This window comes from Lissotriton vulgaris, chromosome 4_1 (genome assembly GCF_964263255.1).
Source record: "Lissotriton vulgaris chromosome 4_1, aLisVul1.2, whole genome shotgun sequence".
Taxonomy (NCBI): Eukaryota; Metazoa; Chordata; class Amphibia; order Caudata; family Salamandridae; genus Lissotriton; species Lissotriton vulgaris.
The window spans coordinates 1,307,973,096-1,307,998,449 of NC_141691.1; the positions used below are offsets into that span (position 1 = coordinate 1,307,973,096).

The 25,354-nt window shown below is 47.0% G+C and overlaps 1 protein-coding gene across 1 annotated transcript; it reads right to left on the reverse strand.

The window, feature by feature from the left end:
• Nucleotides 1–1,638: 1,638 nt before the first annotated feature.
• LOC147723919 (uncharacterized) lies at nt 1,639–14,248 on the reverse strand. Its single transcript, XM_086967457.1, has 3 exons — nt 14,024–14,248; nt 11,479–13,041; nt 1,639–1,653 (listed from the first exon to the last, which is right to left on the reverse strand). The coding sequence occupies exons 1-3, from the start codon at nt 14,246–14,248 to the stop codon at nt 1,639–1,641; spliced, it is 1,803 nt and encodes a 600-aa protein (XP_086823583.1).
• Between the last annotated feature and the right edge of the window lie 11,106 nt (nt 14,249–25,354).

The following is a 25,354-nucleotide window of genomic DNA, read 5'->3' on the forward strand; positions in this document are numbered from 1 at the left end:
TTCAGTTTCCTGCGTCAGAATTCCCCCAGGGCGTTGCTGATCATAGGGAAGTGGAAGGGGCAGCCTCTTCAGATGGGAGACATGAATCCAATGCATTCTCCCATCCACTTTGACCGCCGTCCGGGTGGCAAGCAGAATCTGCCGTGGCTCCGACCACCTTGGAGCCAAACTCGTGTCACGCTCAAACTTCTTGACCAGCACCCACTGGCCGGGTAGTAGGCGATGTCCCGGCGGAGTCGCCAACTGAAGTACCGAAAATTATTTACCACCTCCCAATTATAGTTATATTCACAACCAATCCCATTCCCATTACCAATAATCAGTCAGTTGGCAGTGTAGAAGGTCCAAGCATTTATTAGAACATAACAAACTCTGCCAGAGGAGCTCCTTGCGACCTAACCCCACGAGGTCCGCCAAGAAGACTGCTGGCACACTGTCAGAACAGCATATATATACAGTTGCATTTGCAGAATCATGGCCCAACATGGAAAAATACAAGCTGGTACAGTTTGGTACAGAAAGGAAAGGCCATATATGGCACACAAAGCACTCTTGGTTTAGCTCATCCCAGATTAGCAAGGTCGGACGGGTGACTCCCTTCTGCCAGCTTGGAGACAGTCCGCCCCGCACCCCTCCTGGAATGTGCTTATCGGGCCTTCTCCTGCTACCTACAACCTTGACAGGCCTAACGAGCTGAAACAGCAATTCTGCAACAGTTAGGTTATTTCTCAGGAGAACGCTTTTAGAAAAGGGAATGAATGGGGTCTGTTAATGTAAGGCTTCGAGAGAGGCCACAAAATGGCTCCGGTCAAGTCAAGTAAGTGTAAAATGCGGAGAGTGGTGCAAGCTAGGAATCTAACATACTGTAACATGGTTTTATGCTAATGTGTGCGTACGTATGCTAAAACATTTAGATACATCATGCTAATCTTGAGATATCGAATATAGATACTGTATAACCGAAAATCGATTCCGGTTCCTCAACTCCTCTACCTCAGGACTCACAAACAGCTTTTAAAACCAAAACAAAATCTTCAACCAATATTGCAGTTACTATTCCTCCACAAATCCCTTTAGCGTCTCCTGAACGCCTTTTGGGAGATCCATCTAAAGTTCAGATATTTTTAACTCAAATTGAATTACACTTTACATGTAAACCTACAGCCTTTCCTGACCCGCAACCCAGAATAGCCTTTTTGATCTCTTATTTATCAGGAGACGCTGCTATTGGGCAGTTCCCTTAGTTCGTCAAGATAGTTCTTTGCTCTATAATTGTCGAAGATTCGTGGAAGAATTTGAAAAAGTATTTGATAGGTCAGCAGTAACCTTGTCTGCTGATCGTGAGTTGTTACAGCTACGCCAAGGAAACAGGGATTTAATTTCCTATTTTACGCATTTTAATAGATTAGTTGCTGTAACTTCTTGGCCTGAAGAAAAAAGAGCAGCTCTTTTTTATCAGGGATTAAAAGACGATTTGAAAGACTTCCTTGCACAAATCGATCCTCAACCAACGACTTGTACTGAATTAATCAACCTTACTTTACGATTGGATCACAGACTTTCAGAGATTCGAAACTAAATCAAGATTACCGTCTAATAGTTTAGACTCAGTAACAGAACCTATGGAGATAGGAACTCTTAGACAACCGTTAACTAAAGATGAAAAACACATTAGAATAAAAAATGGTCAATGCCTATATTGTGGTCGGAAAGGACATTTTGTCAAAGACTGTCCAATTAAACCAAAGGGAAAAACTATGAGTAGTAGCAAAACTGTGGCTACAACGACATCAGAAAACAAGCATTGGAAATGCAATAGGGCTCGCATTAGGAAAGTTTGAGCTATTGGTCTTATAAATGATTTTTGTTTTATTTATGTGTTATTTTTTAAACTAGCTAAATTAATAGTTTTGTCATTTACAATGCCAATAGTTATAACTTTCGCAAACACCTATAGCATTTGTAATGCAACATGTTTTGTATTTACGTGACTTAGATGTATTGATATTACAAATAACAATGGCTTTTAATTTTTTTAAATAATTAATACTTAAATAAGTTATTTAATTTGTAATGGCAATCGCTTAAACTTTTGTAAATAACTTTTGTCAAGATTATGTTCAGTGTTTTATATTGTGACGAAAATCCAAGAACAGAAGTGAAATATTAACATCTTTTTGTGATTTGTAATAAAGCATGAAAGCTTGAAAACAGCTTGAAACATTGAAAGAACATATTTGAACTAGTGATGCTGTGGTTGGGCTGAGTGATGCTGTAGTTGCGCTGAGTGATGCTGTGGTTGCGCTGAGTGATGCTGTGGTTGCGCTGAGTGATGCTGTTGTTGCGCTGAGTGATGCTGTTGTTGCGCTGAGTGATGCTGTGGTGCTGAGTGATGCTGTGGTTACGCTGAGCGATGCTGTGGTTTCGCTGAGTGGTGTGTGCATCGGTGGAGCTTAGTGGGTGCATTGGTGGAGCTGTGTGGTGGGTGCATTGGTGGAGCCTAGTTGGAGCATCGGTGGAGCTGTGTGGTGGGTGCATCGGTGGAGCTGTGTGATGGGTGCCTCGGCAGAGCTGTGTGGTGGGTGCATCGTGGAGCTGGGTGCATCTGTGGAGCTGTGTGGTGGGTGCATCGGTGGAGCTGTGTGGTGGGTGCATCTGTGGAGCTGTGTGGTGGGTGCAGCTGTGGAGCTGTGTGGTGGGTGCCTCGGTGGAGCTGTGTGGTGGGTGCATCGGTGGAGCTGTGTAGTGGGTACATCGGTGGAGCTGTGTGGTGGGTGCCTTGGTGGAGCTGTATGGTGGATGCCTCGGTGGAGCTCTGTGGTGGGTGCATCGGTGGAGCTGTGTCGGTGGAGCTGTGTGGTGGGTGCATCGGTGGAGCTGTGTGGTGGGTGCATTGGTGGAGCTGGGTGCATCGGTGGAGCTGTGTGGTGGCTGCATCGGTGGAGCTGTGTGGTGAGTGCATCGGTGGAGCTGTGCGGTGGGTTGTTCGGTGGAGCTGTGTGGTGGGTGCATCTGTGGAGCTGTGTGGTGGGTGCATCTGTGGAGCTTTGTGGTGGGTGCCTCAGTAGAGCTGTGTGGTGGGTGCATCGGTGGAGCTGTGTGGTGGGTGCCTTGGTGGAGCTGTATGGTGGGTGGCTCGGTGGAGCTATGTGTTGGGTGCATCGGTGGAGCTGTGTTGGTGGAGCTGTGTGGTGGGTGCATCGGTGGAGCTGGGTGGTGGGTGCATCGGTGGAGCTGTGTCGGTGGAGCTGTGTGGTGGGTGCATCGGTGGAGCTGTGTGGTGGGTGCATCGGTGGAGCTGTGTGGTGGGTCGTTCGGTGGAGCTGTGTGGTGGGTGCATCGGTGGAGCTGTGTGGTGGGTGCATCGGTGGAGCTGTGTAGGTGGGTGCATCGGTGGAGCTGTGTGGTGGGTGCATCGGTGGAGCTGTGTAGGTGTAGCTGTGTGGTGGGTGCATCGGTGGAGCTGTGTTGGTGGAGCTGTGTGGTGGGTGCAGTGGAGCTGTGTGGTGGGTGCATCGGTGGAGCTGTGTGGTGGGTGCATCGGTGGAGCTGTGTGGTGGGTCGTTCGGTGGAGCTATGTGGTGGGTGCATCGGTGGAGCTGTGTGGTGGGTGCATCGGTGGAGCTGTGTAGGTGGGTGCATCGGTGGAGCTGTGTGGTGGGTGCATCGGTGGAGCTGTGTGGTGGGTGCATCGGTGGAGCTGTGTGGTGGGTGCATCGGTGGAGCTGTGTAGGTGGGTGCATCGGTGGAGCTGTGCGGTGGGTGCATCGGTGGAGCTGTGTAGGTGGAGCTGTGTGGTGGGTGCATCGGTGGAGCTGTGTCGGTGGAGCTGTGTGGTGGGTGAATTGGTGGAGCTGTGTGGTGGGTGCATCGGTGGAGCTGTGTGGTGGGTGCATCGGTGGAGCTGTGTGGTGGGTCATTCGGTGGAGCTGTGTGGTGGGTGCATCGGTGGAGCTGTGTGGTGGGTGCATCGGTGGAGCTGTGTAGGTGGGTGCATCGGTGGAGCTGTGTGGTGGGTGCATCGGTGGAGCTGTGTAGTTGGAGCTGTGTGGTGGGTGCATCGGTGGAGCTGTGTGGTGGGTGCATTGGTGGGGGTGGGTGCATCGGGGAGCTGTGTCGGTGGAGCTGTGTGGTGGCTGCATGTGTGGAGCTGTGCGGTGGGTGCATCAATGGAGCTGTGTGGTGGGTGCATCGGTGGAGCTGTGTAGGTGGAGCTGTGTGGTGGGTGCATCGGTGGAGCTGTGTGGTGGGTGCATTGGTAGAGCTGGGTGGTGGGTGCATCGGTGGAGCTGTGTCGGTGGAGCTGTGTGGTGGCTGCATGGGTGTAGCTGTGTGGTGGGTACATCGGTGAAGCTGTGTGGTGGGTGCATCGGTGGAGCTAAGTGGGTGCATTGGTGGAGCTGTGTGGTGGGTGCATTGGTGGAGCTTAGTTGGAGCATCGGTGGAGCTGTGTGGTTGGTGCATCGGTGGAGCTGTGTGGTTGGTGCATCGGTGGAGCTGTGTGCTGGGTGCATTGGTGGAGCTGTGTGGTGGGTGCATTGGTGGAGCTGTGTAGGTGGAGCTGTGTGGTGGGTGCATCTGTAGAGCTGTGTGGGGGTGCCTCAGTGGAGCAGTGTGGTGGGTGCATAGGTGGAGCTGTGTGGTGGGTGCATCGGTGGAGCTGTGTGGTAGGTGCCTCGGTGGAGCTGTGTGGTGGGTGCCTCGGTGGAGCTGCGTGGTGGGTGCATCTGTGGAGCTGTGTGGTGGGGGCATCTGTTGAGCTCTGTGGTGGGTGCATCGGTGGAGCTGTGTAGGTGGAGCTGTGTGGTGGGTGCATCGGTGGAGCTGTGTGGTGGGTGCATTGGTAGAGCTGGGTGGTGGGTGCATCGGTGGAGCTGTGTCGGTGGAGCTGTGTGGTGGCTGCATGGGTGTAGCTGTGTGGTGGGTACATCGGTGAAGCTGTGTGGTGGGTGCATCGGTGGAGCTAAGTGGGTGCATTGGTGGAGCTGTGTGGTGGGTGCATTGGTGGAGCTTAGTTGGAGCATCGGTGGAGCTGTGTGGTTGGTACATCAGTGGAGCTGTGTGGTTGGTGCATCGGTGGAGCTGTGTGCTGGGTGCATTGGTGGAGCTATGTGGTGGGTGCATTGGTGGAGCTGTGTAGGTGGAGCTGTGTGGTGGGTGCATCTGTAGAGCTGTGTGGGGGTGCCTCAGTGGAGCAGTGTGGTGGGTGCATAGGTGGAGCTGTGTGGTGGGTGCATCGGTGGAGCTGTGTGGTAGGTGCCTCGGTGGAGCTGTGTGGTGGGTGCCTCGGTGGAGCTGCGTGGTGGGTGCATCTGTGGAGCTGTGTGGTGGGGGCATCTGTCGAGCTCTGTGGTGGGTGCATCGGTGCATTTTGGGTATTGATGAATTTCACTGAACGCAAAACACCTGAGACCCAATAGAAAAAGTCTAAGGTCCATTCCAAGCTAGGTATGTTTTTTAAAACCGAGATCTGAAGGTTGAAAGTAATGCCTGCAAAAGGAGCAAAAGCTGGCTCCATTTTAAGTAAGCGCTACGTCCATGAAACCTGCAATTTTGCAATTACAGTACTTTCCCAGTTCGCACGATACCTCGAGCCATTTTCACATGCGCCGCTAATGATGTTTTTGATGTTAGATGTGCTAATTCGACTGTTCCCGAAGAGTACATGCATTTGTCCATTAAACACGACCTTGATCTCTTTTAGGAAACTGATGTTAATACATCTGAGTGGCATCAAGCAGAGAAAAGTATTTCTTTAAACAAGTAGAGGCTTAGTCCAATGCATATGGAGATGGGTTTAAAATACAATTAATTCATCAAATCTGGCATTATTGGCATAAAAGTATTTTGTAAAATAAAACCACATGATGTATTGCATCAAGGAGCAGCCGTCGGGCCTGCGTTGACACACAACTTTCTTAGTCATGTTTCAATACAAAAAGAAAAGCACACACTCCTCCCTCCCCCCACCCCCCCCTCCCCGATCACCCGGTGTTCCTCTAAGAGACGGTTAGATTTGGTTCAACTATAATAGTGCGCTATATGTGTTTGTCACAATAATTTATTTTCATCAGGGCAATATCTAAAACACACAAATACACAAACTCAGTATCAACTGAAAAACGGTCATAACCACTCTCAATGTTATTGTGTTATATTCATAATACGTTTATACCCATGCTCTGTGCTTTCCTGATTCGAGAACTTGAGCAGACATCCGTAAACCGCATCACGGAGAGGAAACATGAATGTAACCCGTGAGGTAGGAGCGACCACGATAGTAATAAGCGCGTAACCCGTTTTCCAGCATTGAAATGCAACAGGAGAGTAGTTCAAAATAACACGAAGGGTTTAGCTATAGAGTAGAAGTTCATAAAGAATTTAATCAGGAAAGCACAGAGCATGGGTATAAACGTATTATGAATATAACACAATAACATTGAGAGTGGTTATGACCGTTTTTCAGTTGATACTGAGTTTGTGTATTTGTGTGTTTTAGATATTGCCCTGATGAAGGTGCCGGATGCACCGAAATGCATTGGATCAGTTAAAATCGGAATGGTTCAAACAAGAAATACTAAGAGCAATAAAAATGTATATGGATTAAAATGATGAAATCACAACAATGAATAAAAAGTAAAGTGAACTAAGGAAACCTTGCTTATGAATTTTTGCTGAATGTTAATCAGCCATTACAGCAGTGCCAAGGGTGAGAGACCTATGACGCAATAGGTCTGCTACATTTGGACATATTCACTAACACTCCTGGAGGGGAGTGATACCGTTTGAGCACGCGAAAACCATTTAAACTAAGGCGGTGCACATCCCTCAACCAAAAGAAAATAATTTATTTTACCATAAAAAATAAGTTCTTTGTCAAGACGACTGTAACCTTTCTTTTCTTTACAAGTAAAACAGAGCATCCGGGAATGCATCTTTTGTTTTACGCTATTAAATAAAAAAATGATATTTTTGTCCATTTCCCCTCTATATGTTTTAATTAAAATGCCGCGATTTTGGCAAAGTATAGTAGAGTTACTCTTTAACACTCGTCTAATTTCATGTTGTCCTTAATAATTGCACTTCTTAATAAAGGGATGAAAAGAGCACTTTGCAGTGTCGAGTCGAGCCAGCCAGAAGTCAAACCTGGAATCTTCTGCTCCGTAGGCAGACGCGTTATCCATTGCGTCACTGGCCCACCGCTATCTGGAAACGGCGGGGCGGAGTACTAGACCAGTGCATATGCGCTCTGGTATATGGTCGGCAGTGTGCACGCTACAAAGGTTGAATAAGCTGGAAAAATTATAGCTCTTTCACATTAAGTAGTGAAGAGTCAAATACTGAGGTGTATGAGAAATCACTGAAGGAACTCACCGAATGTACAGGCAATAAAAGTCACGACAACTTTAACAGCCTCTGCTCTCTTGGGCAAAGAGTAGTGATGTCACTTTGTATATTTTGTCCCTTGCTCTGATTAGATCAAAGTCTTTTCGATTTGGTCAGGCAGCCATTCAGAACTCGCGACTTAACTAGTTCTTTTCCGCTGCAGTGCAAGTGCAGAGGGCGGTGTGGCGGGAAATACAACTGTTTGCACACATTATACATCGCAACTGGAAAGAACGACTGTTCCGCAGACACAATACATTTGTTATTTATTTTTCTAGAACCGTGGCCAATGGCCATTCACTAGTAGCGCAGATGCCACGTTATTTTGACCAGTTTAAATGGAAAAAGTCACTAGCAGCTGCATCCGTGACAGCCATTATGAAGGTCCGTGCCTTCGAGACCACGCTTGTAAAGGTGCTTTTTCTTAAAATTCACTAGCATTTATTGTTCGATGAAAATATTGGAAAACTTAAATATTGTCGTTAAATTCCTAGTATGTAACTTAATTCAAATGCGTAGCTGTTTATGTAACGAAGTTTACAGATCAGTTTATTATAAAATCACACAGGACGGAACTTCATGGTCTAACAGGCGTGATGTAAAGTACGGCCGGCCGGCCGGCCGTGAATAATTAGAGAAGCTGTGGGAGGGAGGCTGGGCTGCCTTTGATGTGGTAATGCGAGGCAGGCAGGCAGGCGGCTGGTGGCATTGTGCACGCGCTTTTTAGGGCTTGCGTTTGCGCAATCACCTAAAAAGCACATGCACTGCCTGCAATCGCCAGTGGAATCGCCAGTGGTGGTTAACCTCTGGATAAGCCACATTAGAGCTTCGCCAGCTATGCGCATGCGCACAGCAGGCGAGCCCTAAAAAGTCGAAAAGCTAATCTGCCCAAGATGCTTAGGAGGGGACCTCTTGGGAACCATCGCTTTCCCTTCAATAAATTCATGTGTATCCAATTACAAAGCTCATTTCTGCTTAGCTGTTCAAATACAATTAACTACAGAATTATACCAATTGGAAGTGTTAGTTGATTCAGGAGCTACTGTGAACTTTGTAGATTTTGAAACAGCACACCGTCTGCGGATACTGTGTGAGAAAAAAGAAACTCCTGAAATAGTCCAAGCAGTCGATGGAAAAATGTTATCTGGAGGTCCGGTTACCATGCAAACTTCTCGAATTCGTATGTTTTGCATAGACGCAAAAGAACAACAACATAGTGAAGAAGTACTCTTTGATGTAATTCAAGCTCCACAGTACGGCTTTATTTTAGGGATGCCTTGGCTTTCTTTACACAATCCTATGATTGACTGGCAAAAAAGAGAACTTGTCACTCTAAGTGTATGACTGATGCAAAGTCTGTACTAGGCCAAATTGCAACTGCTGAAGAAAAAGAAACCATCCTTCCAGAGGCATACGAGAAATTCAAAGAAGTCTTTAGTGAAGCCAAAGCAGCTATCCTACCACCTCATCGGTCTTATGACTATCAAATTAACCTTATGCCTGGTTCATGCATACTAAACTGTTGAATATATGCATTGTCCGAAAATGAAAACCATCACTTACGACATTATCTTGATCAATATTTAGAGAATGGTTTTATTCGTCCCTCCAAATCACCAGCAGCCTCTCCTTTGTTCTTTATACCAAAAGCTAATGGTGAATTAAGAATGTGTATCAACTTTAGAGCCTTGAACAAGATCACAGTGAAGAATAAGTACCCTTTGACTTTAATTCCTGTTCTTCTTGATCAAGTCAAGTCAGCAGTAATCTATACGAAGTTTTCAAATTCAAATTCTTTATTTCGGCTTAAATGCCATAAAAGAACAATGCATACTTTACATTCCATTTCATTAATAAATAAAAACATATCACTGCATAAAAAACGTTAGTTAAAAAAGTACAATTCAAATTGGAAGATAATTGGAGCGGAAACAATACTTTCATAAATCATAGAATGGACCATCACGTCAATTTCCAAGCAAATCAGTTCAGTTACAATTGATGCCCAATTTTTTTCCTTTGATAAAAGATAGAAAGTAAAAATCTACTGACACTAAATGTTATCTGTTGAGATGTGTTTGTTGTTAGGATTCTCAGAGCCTGTGAACATGACCTCAAGCCTAAGAGTAGGCATATTGGTTTGATCCATCTCTTTCTTGCCTGAGCATAAAGAGAGCAGAAAAGGAGGATATGTTGCTCGTTTTCAATCTGGTTGAGTTCACACATAGGACAAATTTCGTCCATTACTGGGGACGATAAATCACGGTTCCTAGCCCAACGAGCCAAAGTAGTTTTAATTAATAAATTTCCATATCTGAATTTTAGGAATAAAGTTTTGGCAAGTGGGGGCTCTATTTCATCCATAAAAATCTCATAAAAGGGTTCGTCCTTAAAATTTAGGAACTTTGAAACTAAGGTCCCGCTAGTTGTATTACTTACAGTCCTATTTAATATGAAACTCCAAAAGGCCCTTTTTAGAATTAGTTTGGGATTGACGGGTAATTGCTCGGGGTTCTCCCAAAAATGTTTCAATCCTATATTACTCAGCCAAGTCTTAATGTGCCTCAGCCATGGGGTGGCAGTCTGGCTGTCAAGTATCATGATTTCTTTTAGCCCGTCTCTATAATCTTGGAGTTCAGGGACATGCCATAATCTAACCCACAGCATTAGAGGTCGAATCAGGACTTGGTGGTCAGTTCTTTTAAAGTTTAGGTCCAGTTCCAAGGGTACTAGTGGGGTGCCTCTCAGGACCCTTACCAAACTTCGCATAAAGTTATTGTCTAAGACACTAAAAGTCTCCCTGGACCCAGGACCCCATATTTCTGCACCATAGAGGACTGATGATTGGACCTTAAATTTAAATAATTCCATCACTGGGGACACCGCTTTACTGGTGCTCAGGCTTTGCTCCCTAAGAATTGGTTTAACATTCTGTGCAAAGATTAATTTACTTTTATCCATTTGGGCTTTCCAGGTAAAGTTTGAATCCAGGGTCACCCCTAAATATGAAAAATGAGGCACTGATTCCAGCTTTACTCCTTTTAATGTTAGACAGCCCTTGTCCGGTTTAATCGGATTTAGGGCCATACATTTGGTTTTCTTCCCATTGATCTCCAACCCCTTTTGGCTATAATATTCACTGAAGGTGTCTAATAATGTCTGTAAGCCATTTTTCGTTTGGGAAATCAAAATGGTATCATCAGCAAATAGTAATGATGTCACCTTTTCGCCGTTCAGTTTAGGAGAGTCATTTTTACATCTCTCTAAAAAAGAGGGAATATCGTTTACAAAAAGGGAGAAGAGCGTAGGAGCCAGGACACAGCCCTGACGGACTCCACGCTCGATGGGTATTTTTTGAGTTAATTCACCATTTGGGCCCCATCTAATTCTCGCAAAATTCCCTTCATGTAACTCTTTAATCTGAACGACAAGATTATTTGGCATGCCTGCTGCACTCAAGGTTTTCCATAAGAGATTGCGAGGCACCAGATCAAATGCTGCCCTTAAATCAACAAAGGCAACATATAAGTGGCACCTTTTAATCACTACGTACTTCCAATAGAGGCAGCAGAATCTAAAGATCTGATAAATTGTGCTGACTTTTGATCTGAATCCGGCTTGGAATTTAGTTAGAATTGTATTTTCATCTAGCCAGTCACTCACGCGTAGTAAAATGTGTCGTGAGTAGACTTTCTGTAGGATGTCCATTAGACTTATTGGCCGATAATTACATGGGTCCATCCTATCTCCTTTTTTAAAAATTAAAACAATTTCTGCTCCCTTCCAACTTTCGGGGAATTCTAAAGTGCAAGATAGTGTATTGCACAAGTAATTAATGTAAGGTGCCCATACTTCTAGGTCATGCTTGTATAGGTCACCTGGGATCTTGTCCAAACATGGGACTTTCCCAGATTTGATTTGGGTTATTGCCAGCTCTGTTTCCCCTAAAGTAAAAACCAGGTGGTCTGCTGGGGGTTCGTGGGTTGCCACACTCGTGTTCATATGTGGGTCATCATATTTTTTGTATAAATTCGTAAAATGGGTGACCCCAGTTTGCTCATCCAAAAAAACGTCTTTGACCACCCTACCTACATGGTTCCCATTTGCGACCAGCCTCAAGAAAGCCACATTATCACGCGATCTGGCGGCTAGCAACAAGTCGGCCCATTTGTCATCCTCCCATGCTATCTTTGAGGCCCTTTGGACTGATTTATAATTGTTCCTTGCTCTTTTTACATCTATTGGAGACTTGGTCTTTATTGCAATTAATAATTCCCTCTTTGATTCTCTGCAGGATCTGTCATACCATGGCTTACTGTGGGACAGATTCTGGGTCTTCTGCTGGGTTTTTTGGGGCATTTTGGTGACTAGTAATCTTAGATCAGCAAAAAATTTCTGGTGTATTGGCAAGAATGACATTTTGGTTTCATCCTCAAACATTGCGGCTAAGTGAGGTCCAAAAGTCCCAGCAACAAGTGAGTATATTTCACTAAGGATGTCACTGTGGTCCAGTATAAATGGCCATTTCAGAGATCTTCTGTTGTTACTAATATGGATCTCAGAATTATCAACACCCCTTTCCTCAGATGTAAGTTGCTGAACCATATCGTTAAACAGTGAGACATCTAACGTCAAGTTTAGGGGGAAATGATCACTTTCAAACCGTTCCATTACTTCAAGGTCCAAGAGGTGTGGCCAGAGGGGAATAGAAGCAATCACAAAATCGAGGTTATTTTTATAATTGTTCCTGGTGAATGTTGGTTTCTTAGAGCTATCGGATGGTAACCGTCCGTTGCAAGCCCTAAGAGAGTGTTCCGTACATAAATTAATCAGTTGAAGACCCAGTGTTGAACATTTAACTGATTTAACATTCTCCAGAATAGGGATTTTGTTTGCCTGATCTTCCTCATCGAAGATTTCACTAAGACCCAAAACTGGCTCGAAATTACAATTTAAATCGCTAGCCAGGATAACAAAGTCCTCCCTGGGGTCTAATCTGCTCAAGAAACAATCTAGTTTTGCAATGGTTGGTGATTCTCCTGAAGAGGGTAGGGGCCTATTATAGACATTTACAAGAAATAAGTTCTTCCCTTTACAAACTGTGGCTTTTAAAGCTAGTATATCTACAGAATTTGTAGGTATCTCCTCAATTTTTACCCTTAAGTTTATTTTCACCCACGTCAAAAGACCCCCTGACGGCCTTCCACTTCTAGAAGGTGTCGCACCAATTCCGTAGGTCTTGTAGCCCACCCTATGGGGCGTCTCCACTGCCCAGGTTTCCTGAAAGAAACAGAGGTCAAAGGACTCTATATAGTTTGCCCACTCCGGGTCCCTCAAGTTTTTTACGACTCCAGCTATATTCCAACAGACCATTTTAACCGGCATCTCAAGAGCAAGTGGCCTCTCAGAAAAAGCCCCAGGCATCTCTTCATAATTAATGGGTAGCACAGGTTGTATTACCAAGGGCGTTACCTCTAGGGATGAGTTATTACTCAAAATGGTTGTGGGTAATACCTGCTCTTCTAGAATATTTACATCATGGGATACATTTACATCATGAGGTACAGTTTTATCCAAACAAGAAGACACAGGATTAACCAGTACATCAGGCATATTGACAATACCCACATCACCAAGACTCGTTGTTTCTGGCCCCTCACCCCCCCGAATCAAAAAACATCAGTCGCAATCATCTAGACCGCTAAAAATGTCAAACCTATTAAAGGTTTCTAGAGGTGTGAAGGGTTTTAGGTGATCCATCCTTCCTTTCTGGGAGTTGTATGTTTTAGCCGATACGTAATGCCATCCCATAGAGTTTGGGGCTACCACAGGGCAGGGAACATAATGCATATTGTTTGCATTCTGTAGTAAAGGGGGATACAGAGCATATTGATTGCTCCCAGCATTCTGTGCAATGAGATGATTATTTGGCTGGGTTTGGAGTATATGCTGTAATGGTTGGTACAGGGGCGGATGGTGCTGGGGTGGAAACACCACTGACCTTGGATAAAAGTATGTTAGTGGTTTAGGGATTATTATATTATTAGAGCTGCCTGTCTGCCAGTTCAATATAAATTGCATTTGGGTCCCTAAAATTCACCACCACCACGTCACCATCGATGTCTTTGGGTCTACCCCCCAACCATTGGAGACGACGAACATGGGCAATTTCACCATTAATATGATTTGCAATTGGCCTATATATACTCAGCCAATGCATAATCTTATTTTTTAATTGGGCGAAACCCTCCCTCTTATTTTGTCCAAGCACAGGCACCCCTGTTAGGACTACCACATAGGGTACTGCCTCTGGTGGAAGTTCAGGCAGAGGAGTCCTTCTAGGTTTCCCCCAGGTATGTCTGGTTTCCCCCACCTCCCTTATTGGTTTCCCCAAGAGTGAATTGGATATGTTACCAATGGTTTTATTTGTAACATTTGACGATGGTTGGTCAACAGTTTTTTGTTGGGGAGGTTTAGGGGGTGGGTGGTGTTGGGCAGTTGCTATCACCGTGTTCCCCATGGATTTGGAGGTAGATGCAGTTGCGGGAGGGATAGAGATAGGGATAGAAATAGTTTTGGGTGGTTGAACTGGAGTTGGTGCATTTTTTGATGCATTGTTTCGAATCGTGTTAGTTACATTGTTTGAACCAGTGTTAATTACAACGTCCTTGCTTCCCAATGCATGCTCAATTTTACACAGCCTACATTCCACTTCCATCAACCTCTCCAAAATATTTGCAGAGTAAGATTTAATCAAACTCTCTATATCAAGTAATGTCACAGGACCCTTGTTCTCAATAGGTACATTAACAACCACACTAGTGACCATACTGTCCTCCTTGTCTGTCGGCAAATTTGACATGGCTAAAGATGAAGATGATGTATCGATCCCCTCAGTATCTATTTGTGGAGTACAGGGTTCCTTAACTATATTGTTCGCCTTTTTGCCAAAATCACAACAGCTCAACTTGGGTTGTAACGGGTCCCCCCTTTTCCGCTGCTTTTTATTCGGTGGTGGTCCATAGATTTTTTGGAAGGGTGTCAGTTTTTTGGCCCTATTACGGGGTATTTTCACTGAAGGCAGAACATCTCCCTTCAATGTACTTGGACTATTTGCATGTGAAGTTGAGGATGACCCATTCGCATCTGTCTTGGATAAGGTATTTGGTGTGAGCACAACCACATTCGCTTCCAAGGGCTGGCTATCCAATAAGTTAATCGACTCATTAACTATTAATTCAGTGTCAGTGTCGGTAAAACCAGTGACGGGAAGTGATGACAAGAAAACTGACCCATTTTTTATGCTTTCCACGGAACGGCGTCGATCCGCCCGTCGCTCCGCCAAGACGATCTCCCTTGCGATATCAGGGGATGATTTAGAAAAGTAATTGTCCAAGGTCCCATTTAGCAGCACTCCCTGTTTGTCATGCATGGGCTGGTCTATATTTAAAGAAGACATTTATAAGGCTAGTTTGATAAGCAAACTAGTCAGAGCAAATAATGGGCAATGACAGAAGCAATCAGTACCTGTAGGACATAGAGATGTGCCCAGTCCAGTCTCCTCAGTTCTCGGAGGGTCTCAGAGGGTTCGCCCTTAGTCCGGGCTTTGTCCCGGGATGTGTCCCGCACACGCGTCTCGCTAACGCGTTAAAACACCAGGTCTTATACGGGACTTTAATTAAGGGGCGGAGTCACGGGAAGAGGCGACAGGTGTGCCAGGTGATTCATGCACAGCCTGGTGGGCCTCGCAGTCCCGTCCTCCTGTAGCTGCAACTTTCTCCCCTAACGCGGCTTCTCTTGACCGGCAGCAGTTACCCAGCGGGAATCCAGGCAGGCAAATCACAAGGTCCAAATCTCCTCAGCGAGCGGCACCCGCGAAGCGGGGGCCGCGAGGAGTTTGAATGAGTATGAATGAATACTTCAATCCACAATATTGTTTATTAAGAACAAATGGACAATGAGTGTACAAGAAACTTTAACTAACCTTTGTTAATCTGAATAAGAGAGTTTTCATGATTTATAAAAGAGCACAGGAGTTTATGCTTTCGTGATTAATAAAGAACACAATAGTCCTTTGACATACTCTAAAAGGAATTAAAGTTTAGTAACGATTCATAGTAGAGAAGCGCCAAGGTGTCATTGGCATTTAAAAGGAAACTACACACAGTTTACTGAGTACTGAATTGAAAGCAGTATTTCAATTGAAATGTTAAGTATTGTGTAGTGTTTTACCTTTTCCTTTGCAGATCTCCTTCCCCGCTGTTCCCATCCTAATTCCCCGTCCCCTCGTTTGATCACTTCAATCCTCTGTGATTATCACAATCAGAGTTGAAGGTGTCAAGAGGTGGGCCCTTGAATCAACGCAGCAGACCCCGAGGAAGGCTCCATCTGACACAGTTCATGTTTGTTGTCTTTGGAATTGTAGTGAACAATCCCAACTTATGGTGTAGTGCGATTTTAAATTACAATTTTAAAAACACCACCTTTAGAAAGGAGGATTTTTCCTGACTTAGCTATTTGGTGCCTGAAGCCTGTATCTGGGTCACATGACTGGGTGTAGTTGACAGTTGGACTTTGTATATTCCTCCTAGACTACCACACACAATAGGGAGCTTAGATGTACCTGGATGGGCTATCACTGGCAGAATGGCAGGGAGGAGCTGGGCTGCACGCCACTTACACTTAAATAGGCTGTGTCCTAGCTTTACACAAAGGACTGCATACCCCTTGTAGTTAGACTGGTGCGAGGGCAAGAAAGGCAGGGCACCTGTGCACTTCACAAGCATGTCCCTAGAAGCTTCTCCCTACTTCACATGCACAACCAGTTATAAATATTGTACCTCAGACACCAACTCTTTAGTAAACTTGTGGACCTGTGGAAACTCTGCCAGAAAGAAGGACTGTTGTGCTGCTGAAAGGACTGCCACACTGCCTGGCAGCTGCTCTGAATAAAGGCCTGCTGACCAGCTGTTTGCTGCCCCCTTGCCTGGGGGGAGAAGGACTGGATCTGAATCTGTTCAACCCAGGGCCCTAAAGTGACTCCAAAGTCTGGTTAGTTGGCCTCCTGACCTGAGCCTCAGGGACAGAAGGTTTCAACAACCTTGACCCCTGCACCTGGGCTCGGCCATCTGTGAGTCGACTCTGCCAAGTGGTGCCACCTCAGTCCTGGACCATTGGAAGAGGGCCTACGTGCTTTGCCAGCTTCTGTGTATCCAGAGAAACCAATGTATCACCTCTGCTGTGTCGTGTAACCCTGAGCAGAACTGACTCATTGTCAATATAACAATGCGTTCTTATCTGAAGTCTGCAAAGTTGTGTTTCGCAGATATGTTATGGACCAACTTCCTAGTACCCTACCTTATAACCTGTGTTGTATGAATATCACTAGGAAAGCTCGTAAGGTTCCAGCTTCGATGATGATGACACGCTGCTCCAAACATCAAGAAAATCTGAAGAGAAAACAATGCGTCATTGAGCCGCTAAGCGTCCCTAGATACCAGATGGCCACCTTTGAAAATCCGGAAGGCTAAGCACCTTCTGGGAGCAGGTGTGGAATTAAATACTCATGCTACACCCAAGATGGCCGCTATGTAATAGACGTTTGCGTAGCTTTGCGTCCTGCCGTAATGCATTTGTTCAGAATGCTGTGGCAGATTCAAGGTGCAAGGCGTATGGTGAGGAAGTCTGAAACTTGTAAGCCTCTCTTTTATAATTTCTGCTGCAGCACTCGTATTACGTATATTTCTTACAGCAGGGCTATGAATTCCACAAGGTTTAAATAAAACTGGTCAATATCTAGCATTCACTAAAGATAACACTGTGAGTTTACATTTCTTGTCAATTACATTTGTTCACATGAATTTAGCAAGTAAACTCCATGATGGATATACAGAATGTACAGAACTTCTCACAACATATTATTAAATGTAAAAACACATAATCCTCTGCAGTGCTGGTTGCACAGGATAGGGTTGGATTATTTACTGGGTAATAATTTGCCTGGGTCTATAATAGGCCCTATAGAAGTAAGTTCGGACATTTTTCTGAGCCCACACTGGGGTCATGGCACTCATCACTGCTGCTGCTTGGGAGGGTTCCCTTGCAAAGGCCTGCATCATATCACAGCCCAGTCAACCCATAGGAGCAGCTGATGGGCGACGATCTTCCATGCAGGCCCACGCATCCCTTGTTGAAAGAAGCCTCAACAATGATGATGGACTTAGAATCACAGCCTCGTAGCTCCTGGGAAGCAACCCATCGGTTGACTATGCATTGCATCCTCAACACCAGACTTCTTCTCTCAGGCCCTTGTTAATGGAATCCTCAATAATGATGCAGGGCCTCGCAGAGCAGCCTCTTCGCATCTTGGAACTGATGCATCGCTTTGACTGCATGATGCATCTTTAACACAGACCCTTGCGACGCTCTCAAACTAGGATTTAAGGTAATTTGTTCAGTAGTCATAATTGGGACCCTGTAGTTGGCCCGTGCTCCAACGGGGTCAGCCTGAACTTCAGACTTGGACCTGGTTGCATGACCAGAGTTCATGCTTTGTGCTTTCTGGTGATGTTTTACTGAAATCTTTAACATTGCATATCTCTAGTTTTAATGGTTAGGTTTTTGTCATTTTGGTCTTGTCTTAGTCACTGCAAATCACTTGATCTTTATACCTTGGTATAGATCATTTTTGTGTGGTCTTTTCACTTTATTACTGTATGAAGTGTTGAACAAAAACTTTACACATTCCTTCTAATTTAGGCTTTACCTCTCCATTCCAAGCTATCAGAGGGTTGAGAACAGGTTAATTTAGGGCTGGCTTTTACCTCACCCAGACAAGGATTGTGGTTCATGGTTGACCAGGGCTCATGCCCCAGTCAACCAACAAATACATTTCTCACATTGGTGATCAGCTGTGAGGATTAAGACTTGTATTTGTTCAGTGCCATAGAGTGATTTTGTGTAAACTACCATCCCATATCTGAGACCAATTGGAGTTTTAACTTCTCCCTGATTGACCTTTTGTTTTTTCAAATTCACTTTTATCCTATGGGAATGTTGGTTTCTTCACAAGAAATATTGTATACTTTATATTGCAGCAGCAGACAGGGTTTCCTGTGGTAAGATAGCTACCAAGTTAAGGTTAGTGGTATAAAATCAGGGAAGAGCATGGTGTCAAAATATCCTGTAGGTACAGATGCTGGTATAGCCATGTCTGAACTGGGGTGGCAGAGTGGGCTAAAGTACGGTGATTTTGACTAGGTGTGTGTGTTTGATTGATTCAGATGCTCCGTCCATCACCACCCCCTTTTGTACCGCTTTTGGCCGCCATAAGTGTGGCAGGGTATGCTCAGACGTGAGTCCCTTGCTCAATTTGCCACTGGATTCAAGCAAGCCGGGCTGAAGACGACTGGAATGCCAGAAACCGGTCCTCAGAATCTTGTTTCCGGTCCAGGGAAGACATGGCTTGGCAGTTCGGGCTGGACTGTTTCCATGAGGCACAGGGTCAGACTGATTTGCATATAGCCATGTCTGAACTGGGGTGGCAGAGTGGGCTAAAGAACGGTGATGGATTAAACCCAGATCTTTTGACTGGGTGTGAGTGTTTGATTGATTCAGATGCTCCCTCCATCACCACCCCCTTTTGTACCGCTTTTGGCCGCCACAAGCGTGGCAGGGTATGCTCAGATGTGAGTCCCTTGCTCACTTTGCCACTGGATTCAAGCAAGCCGGGCTGAAGATGACTGGAATGCCAGAAACCGGTCCTCAGAATCTTGTTTCCGGTCCAGGGAAGACATGGCTTGGCAGTTCGGGCTGGACTGTTTCCATGAGGCACAGGGTCAGACTGATTTGCATATAGCCATGTCTGAACTGGGGTGGCAGAGTGGGCTAAAGAACGGTGATGGATTAAACCCAGATCTTTTGACTGGGTGTGAGTGTTTGATTGATTCAGATGCTCCCTCCATCACCACCCCCTTTTGTACCGCTTTTGGCCGCCATAAGTGTGGCAGGGTATGCTCAGACGTGAGTCCCTTGCTCACTTTGCCACTGGATTCAAGCCAGCCGGGCTGAAGACGGCGTGAATGCCAGAAAACAGTCCTCAGAAGCTTGTTTCCGGTCCAGGGAAGACATGGCTTGGCAGTTCGAGTTGGACTGTTCCCATGAGGCACAGGGTCAGACTGATTTGCATATAGCCATGTCTGAACTGGGGTGGCAGAGTGGGCTAAAGAACAGTGATGGATTAAACCCAGATATTTTGACTGGGTGTGAGTGTTTGATTGATTCAGATGCTCCGTCCATCACCACCCCCTTTTGTACCGCTTTTGGCCGCTATAAGTGTGGCAGGGTATGCTCAGGCGTGAGTCCCTTGCTCACTTTGCCACTGGATTCAAGCAAGCCGGGCTGAAGACGGCTGGAATGCCAGAAACTGGTCCTCGGAAGCTTGTTTCCGGTCCAGGGATGACATGGCTTGGCAGTTCGGGCTGGACTGTTCCCATGAGGCACAGGGTCAGACTGATTTGCATATAGCCATGTTTGAACTGGGGTGGCAGAGTGGGCTAAAGAACGGTGATGGATTAAACCCAGATCTTTAGACTGGGTGTGAGTGTTTGATTGATTCAGATGCTCCGTCCATCACCACCCCCTTTTGTACCGCTTTTGGCCGCCATTAGTGTGGCAGGGTATGCTCAGACGTGAGTCCCTTGCTCACTTTGCCACTGGGTTCAAGCAAGCCGGGCTGAAGACGGCTGGAATCCCAGAAACCGGTCCTCAGAAGCTTGTTTCTGGTCCAGGGAAGACATGGCTTGGCAGTTCGGGCTGGACTGTTCCCATGAGGCACAGGGTCAGACTGATTTGCATATAGCCATGTCTGAACTGGGGTGGCAGGGTTGGCTAAAGAACGGTGATGGATTAAACCCAGATATTTTGACTGGGTGTGAGTGTTTGATTGATTCAGATGCTCCGTCCATCACCACCCCCTTTTGTACCACTTTTGGACACTATAAGTGTGGCAGGCTATGCTCAGACGTGAGTCCCTTGCTCACTTTGCCACTGGATTCAAGCAAGCCGGGCTGAAGACGGCTGGAAAGCCAGAAACCGGTCCTCGGAAGCTGGTTTCCGGTCCAGGGAAGACATGGCTTGGCAGTTCAGGCTGGACTGTTCCCATGAGGCACAGGGTCAGACTGATTTGCATATAGCCATGTCTGAACTGGGGTGGCAGAGTGGGCTAAAGAACGGTGATGGATTAAACCCAGATCGTTTGACTGGGTATGAGTGTTTGATTGATTCAGATGCTCCGTCCATCACCACTCCTTTTGTACCGCTTTTGGCCGCCATAAGTGTGGCAGGGTATGCTTAGACGTGAGTCCCTTTCTCACTTTGCCACTGGATTCAAGCAAGCCAGGCTGAAGACGGCTGGAATGCCAGAAACCGGTCCTCGGAAGCTTGTTTCCGGTCCAGGGAAGACATGGCTTGGCAGTTCTGGCTGCACTGTTCCCATGAGGCACAGGGTCAGACTGATTTGCATATAGTCATGTCTGAACTGGGGTGGCAGAGTGGGCTAAAGAACGGTGATGGATTAAACCCAGATCTTTTGACTGGGTGTGAATGTTTGATTGATTCAGATGCTCCGTCCATCACCACCCCCTTTTGTACCGCTTTTGGCCGCCATAAGTGTAGCAGGGTATGCTCAGACGTGAGTCCCTTGCTCACTTTGCCACTGGATTCAAGCAAGCCGGGCTGAAGACGGCTGGAATGCCAGAAACCGGTCCTCGGAAGCTTGTTTCTGGTCCAGGGAAGACATGGCTTGGCAGTTCGGGTTGGACTGTTCCCATGAGGCACAGGGTCAGACTGATTTGCATATAGCCATGTCTGAACTGGGGTGGCAGAGTGGGCTAAAGAACGTGATGGATTAAACCCAGATCTTTTGACTGGGTGTGAGTGTTTGATTGATTCAGATGCTCCGTCCATCACCACCCCCTTTTGTACTGCTTTTGGCCGCCATACGTGTGGCAGGGTATGCTCAGACGTGAGTCCCTTGCTCACGTTGCCACTGGATTCAAGCAAGCCGGGCTGAAGACGGCTGGAATGCCAGAAACCGGTCCTCGGAAGCTTGTTTCAGGTCCAGGGAAGACATGGCTTGGCAGTTCGGGCTGGACTGTTCCCATGAGGCACAGGGTCAGACTGATTTGCATATAGCCATGTCTGAACTGGGGTGGCAGGGTGGGCTAAAGAACGGTGATGGATTAAACCCAGATCTTTTGACTGGGTGTGAGTGTTTGATTGATTCAGATGCTCCGTCCATCACCACCCCCTTTTGTACCACTTTTGGACACCATAAGTGTGGCAGGGTATGCTCAGGCGTGAGTCCCTTGCTCACTTTGCCACTGGATTCAAGCAAGCCGGGCTGAAGACGGCTGGAATGTCAGAAACCGGTCCTCGGAAGTGGTTTCCGGTCCAGGGAAGACATGGCTTGGCAGTTCGGGCTGGACTGTTCCCATGAGGCACAGGGTCAGACTGATTTGCATATAGCCATATCTGAACTGGGGTGGCAGAGTGGGCTAAAGAACAGTGATGGATTAAACCCAGATCTTTTGACTGGGTGTGAGTGTTTGATTGATTCAGATGCTCCGTCCATCACCATTCCTTTTGTACCGCTTTTGGCCGCCATAAGTGTGGCAGGGTATGCTTAGACGTGAGTCCCTTGCTCACTTTGCCACTGGATTCAAGCAAGCCGGGCTGAAGACGGCTGGAATGCCAGAAACCGGTCCTCGGAAGCTTGTTTCTGGTCCAGGGAATACATGGCTTGGCAGTTCAGGCTGGACTGTTCCCATGAGGCACAGGGTCAGACTGATTTGCATATAGCCATGTCTGAACTGGAGTGGCAGAGTGGGCTAAAGAACGGTGATGGATTAAACCCAGATCTTTTGACTGGGTATGAGTGTTTGATTGATTCAGATGCTCCGTCCATCACCACTCCTTTTGTACTGCTTTTGGCTGCCATAAGTGTGGCAGGGTATGCTCAGACGTGAGTCCCTTGCTCACTTTGCCACTGGATTCAAGCAAGCCGGGCTGAAGACGGCTGGAATGTCAGAAACCGGTCCTCGGAAGTGGTTTCCGGTCCAGGGAAGACATGGCTTGGCAGTTCGGGCTGGACTGTTCCCATGAGGCACAGGGTCAGACTGATTTGCATATAGCCATGTCTGAACTGGGGTGGCAGGGTGGGCTAAAGAACGGTGATGGATTAAACCCAGATATTTTGACTGGGTGTGAGTGTTTGATTGATTCAGATGCTCCGTCCATCACCACCCCCTTTTGTACCACTTTTGGACACCATAAGTGTGGCAGGGTATGCTCAGGCGTGAGTCCCTTGCTCACTTTGCCACTGGATTCAAGCAAGCCGGGCTGAAGACGGCTGGAATGTCAGAAACCGGTCCTCGGAAGTGGTTTCCGGTCCAGGGAAGACATGGCTTGGCAGTTCGGGCTGGACTGTTCCCATGAGGCACAGGGTCAGACTGATTTGCATATAGCCATGTCTGAACTGGGGTGGCAGAGTGGGCTAAAGAACGGTGATGGTTTAAACCCAGATCTTTTGACTGGGTGTGAGTGTTTGATTGATTCAGATGCTCCGTCCATCACCACTCCTTTTGTACCGCTTTTGGCCGCCATAAGTGTGGCAGGGTATGCTTAGACGTGAGTCCCTTGCTCACTTTGCCACTGGATTCAAGCAAGCCGGGCTGAAGACGGCTGGAATGCCAGAAACCGGTCCTCGGAAGCTTGTTTCTGGTCCAGGGAATACATGGCTTGGCAGTTCAGGCTGGACTGTTCCCATGAGGCACAGGGTCAGACTGATTTGCATATAGCCATGTCTGAACTGGGGTGGCAGAGTGGGCTAAAGAACGTGATGGATTAAACCCAGATCTTTTGACTGGGTATGAGTGTTTGATTGATTCAGATGCTCCGTCCATCACCACTCCTTTTGTACTGCTTTTGGCTGCCATAAGTGTGGCAGGGTATGCTCAGACGTGAGTCCCTTGCTCACTTTGCCACTGGATTCAAGCAAGCCGGGCTGAAGACGGCTGGAATGTCAGAAACCGGTCCTCGGAAGTGGTTTCCGGTCCAGGGAAGACATGGCTTGGCAGTTCGGGCTGGACTGTTCCCATGAGGCACAGGGTCAGACTGATTTGCATATAGCCATGTCTGAACTGGGGTGGCAGAGTGGGCTAAAGAACGGTGATGGATTAAACCCAGATCTTTTGACTGGGTGTGAGTGTTTGATTGATTCAGATGCTCCGTCCATCACCACTCCTTTTGTACCGCTTTTGGCCGCCATAAGTGTGGCAGGGTATGCTTAGACGTGAGTCCCTTGCTCACTTTGCCACTGGATTCAAGCAAGCCGGGCTGAAGACGGCTGGAATGCCAGGAACCGGTCTTCGGAAGCTTGTTTCTGGTCCAGGTAAGACATGGCTTGGCAGTTCGGGTTGGACTGTTCCCATGAGGCACAGGGTCAGACTGATTTGCATATAGCCATGTCTGAACTGGGGTGGCAGAGTGGGCTAAAGAACGTGATGGATTAAACCCAGATCTTTTGACTGGGTGTGAGTGTTTGATTGATTCAGATGCTCCGTCCATCACCACCCCCTTTTGTACTGCTTTTGGCCGCCATAAGTGCGGCAGGGTATCCTCAGACGTGAGTCCCTTGCTCACTTTGCCACTGGATTCAAGCAAGCCGGGCTGAAGACGGCTGGAATGCCAGAAACCGGTCCTCGGAAGCTTGTTTCAGGTCCAGGGAAGACATGGCTTGGCAGTTCGGGCTGGACTGTTCCCATGAGGCACAGGGTCAGACTGATTTGCATATAGCCATGTCTGAACTGGGGTGGCAAGGTGGGCTAAAGAACGGTGATGGATTAAACCCAGATATTTTGACTGGGTGTGAGTGTTTGATTGATTCAGATGCTCCGTCCATCACCACCCCCTTTTGTACCACTTTTGGACACCATAAGTGTGGCAGGGTATGCTCAGACGTGAGTCCCTTGCTCACTTTGCCACTGGATTTAAGCAAGCCGGGCTGAAGACGGCTGGAATGCCAGAAACCGGTCTTCGGAAGCTTGTTTCCGGTCCAGGGAAGACATGGCTTGGCAGTTCAGGCTGGACTGTTCCCATGAGGCACAGGGTCAGACTGATTTGCATATAGCCATGTCTGAACTGGGGTGACAGAGTGGGCTAAAGAACGGTGATGGATTAAACCCAGATCTTTTGACTGGGTGTGAGTGTTTGATTGATTCAGATGCTCCGTCCATCACCACCCCCTTTTGTACTGCTTTTGGCCGCCATAAGTGTGGCAGGGTATGCTCAGACGTGAGTCCCTTGCTCACTTTGCCACTGGATTCAAGCAAGCCGGGCTGAAGACGGCTGGAATGCCAGAAACCGGTCCTCGGAAGCTTGTTTCAGGTCCAGGGAAGACATGGCTTGGCAGTTCGGGCTGGACTGTTCCCATGAGGCACAGGGTCAGACTGATTTGCATATAGCCATGTCTGAACTGGGGTGGCAGGGTGGGCTAAAGAACGGTGATGGATTAAACCCAGATCTTTTGACTGGGTGTGAGTGTTTGATTGATTCAGATGCTCCGTCCATCACCACCCCCTTTTGTACCACTTTTGGACACCATAAGTGTGGCAGGGTATGCTCAGGCGTGAGTCCCTTGCTCACTTTGCCACTGGATTCAAGCAAGCCTTGCTGAAGACGGCTGGAATGTTAGAAACCGGTCCTCGGAAGTGGTTTTCGGTCCAGGGAAGACATGGCTTGGCAGTTCGGGCTGGACTGTTCCCATGAGGCACAGGGTCAGACTGATTTGCATATAGCCATGTCTGAACTGGGGTGGCAGAGTGGGCTAAAGAACAGTGATGGATTAAACCCAGATCTTTTGACTGGGTGTCAGTGTTTGATTGATTCAGATGCTCCGTCCATCACCATT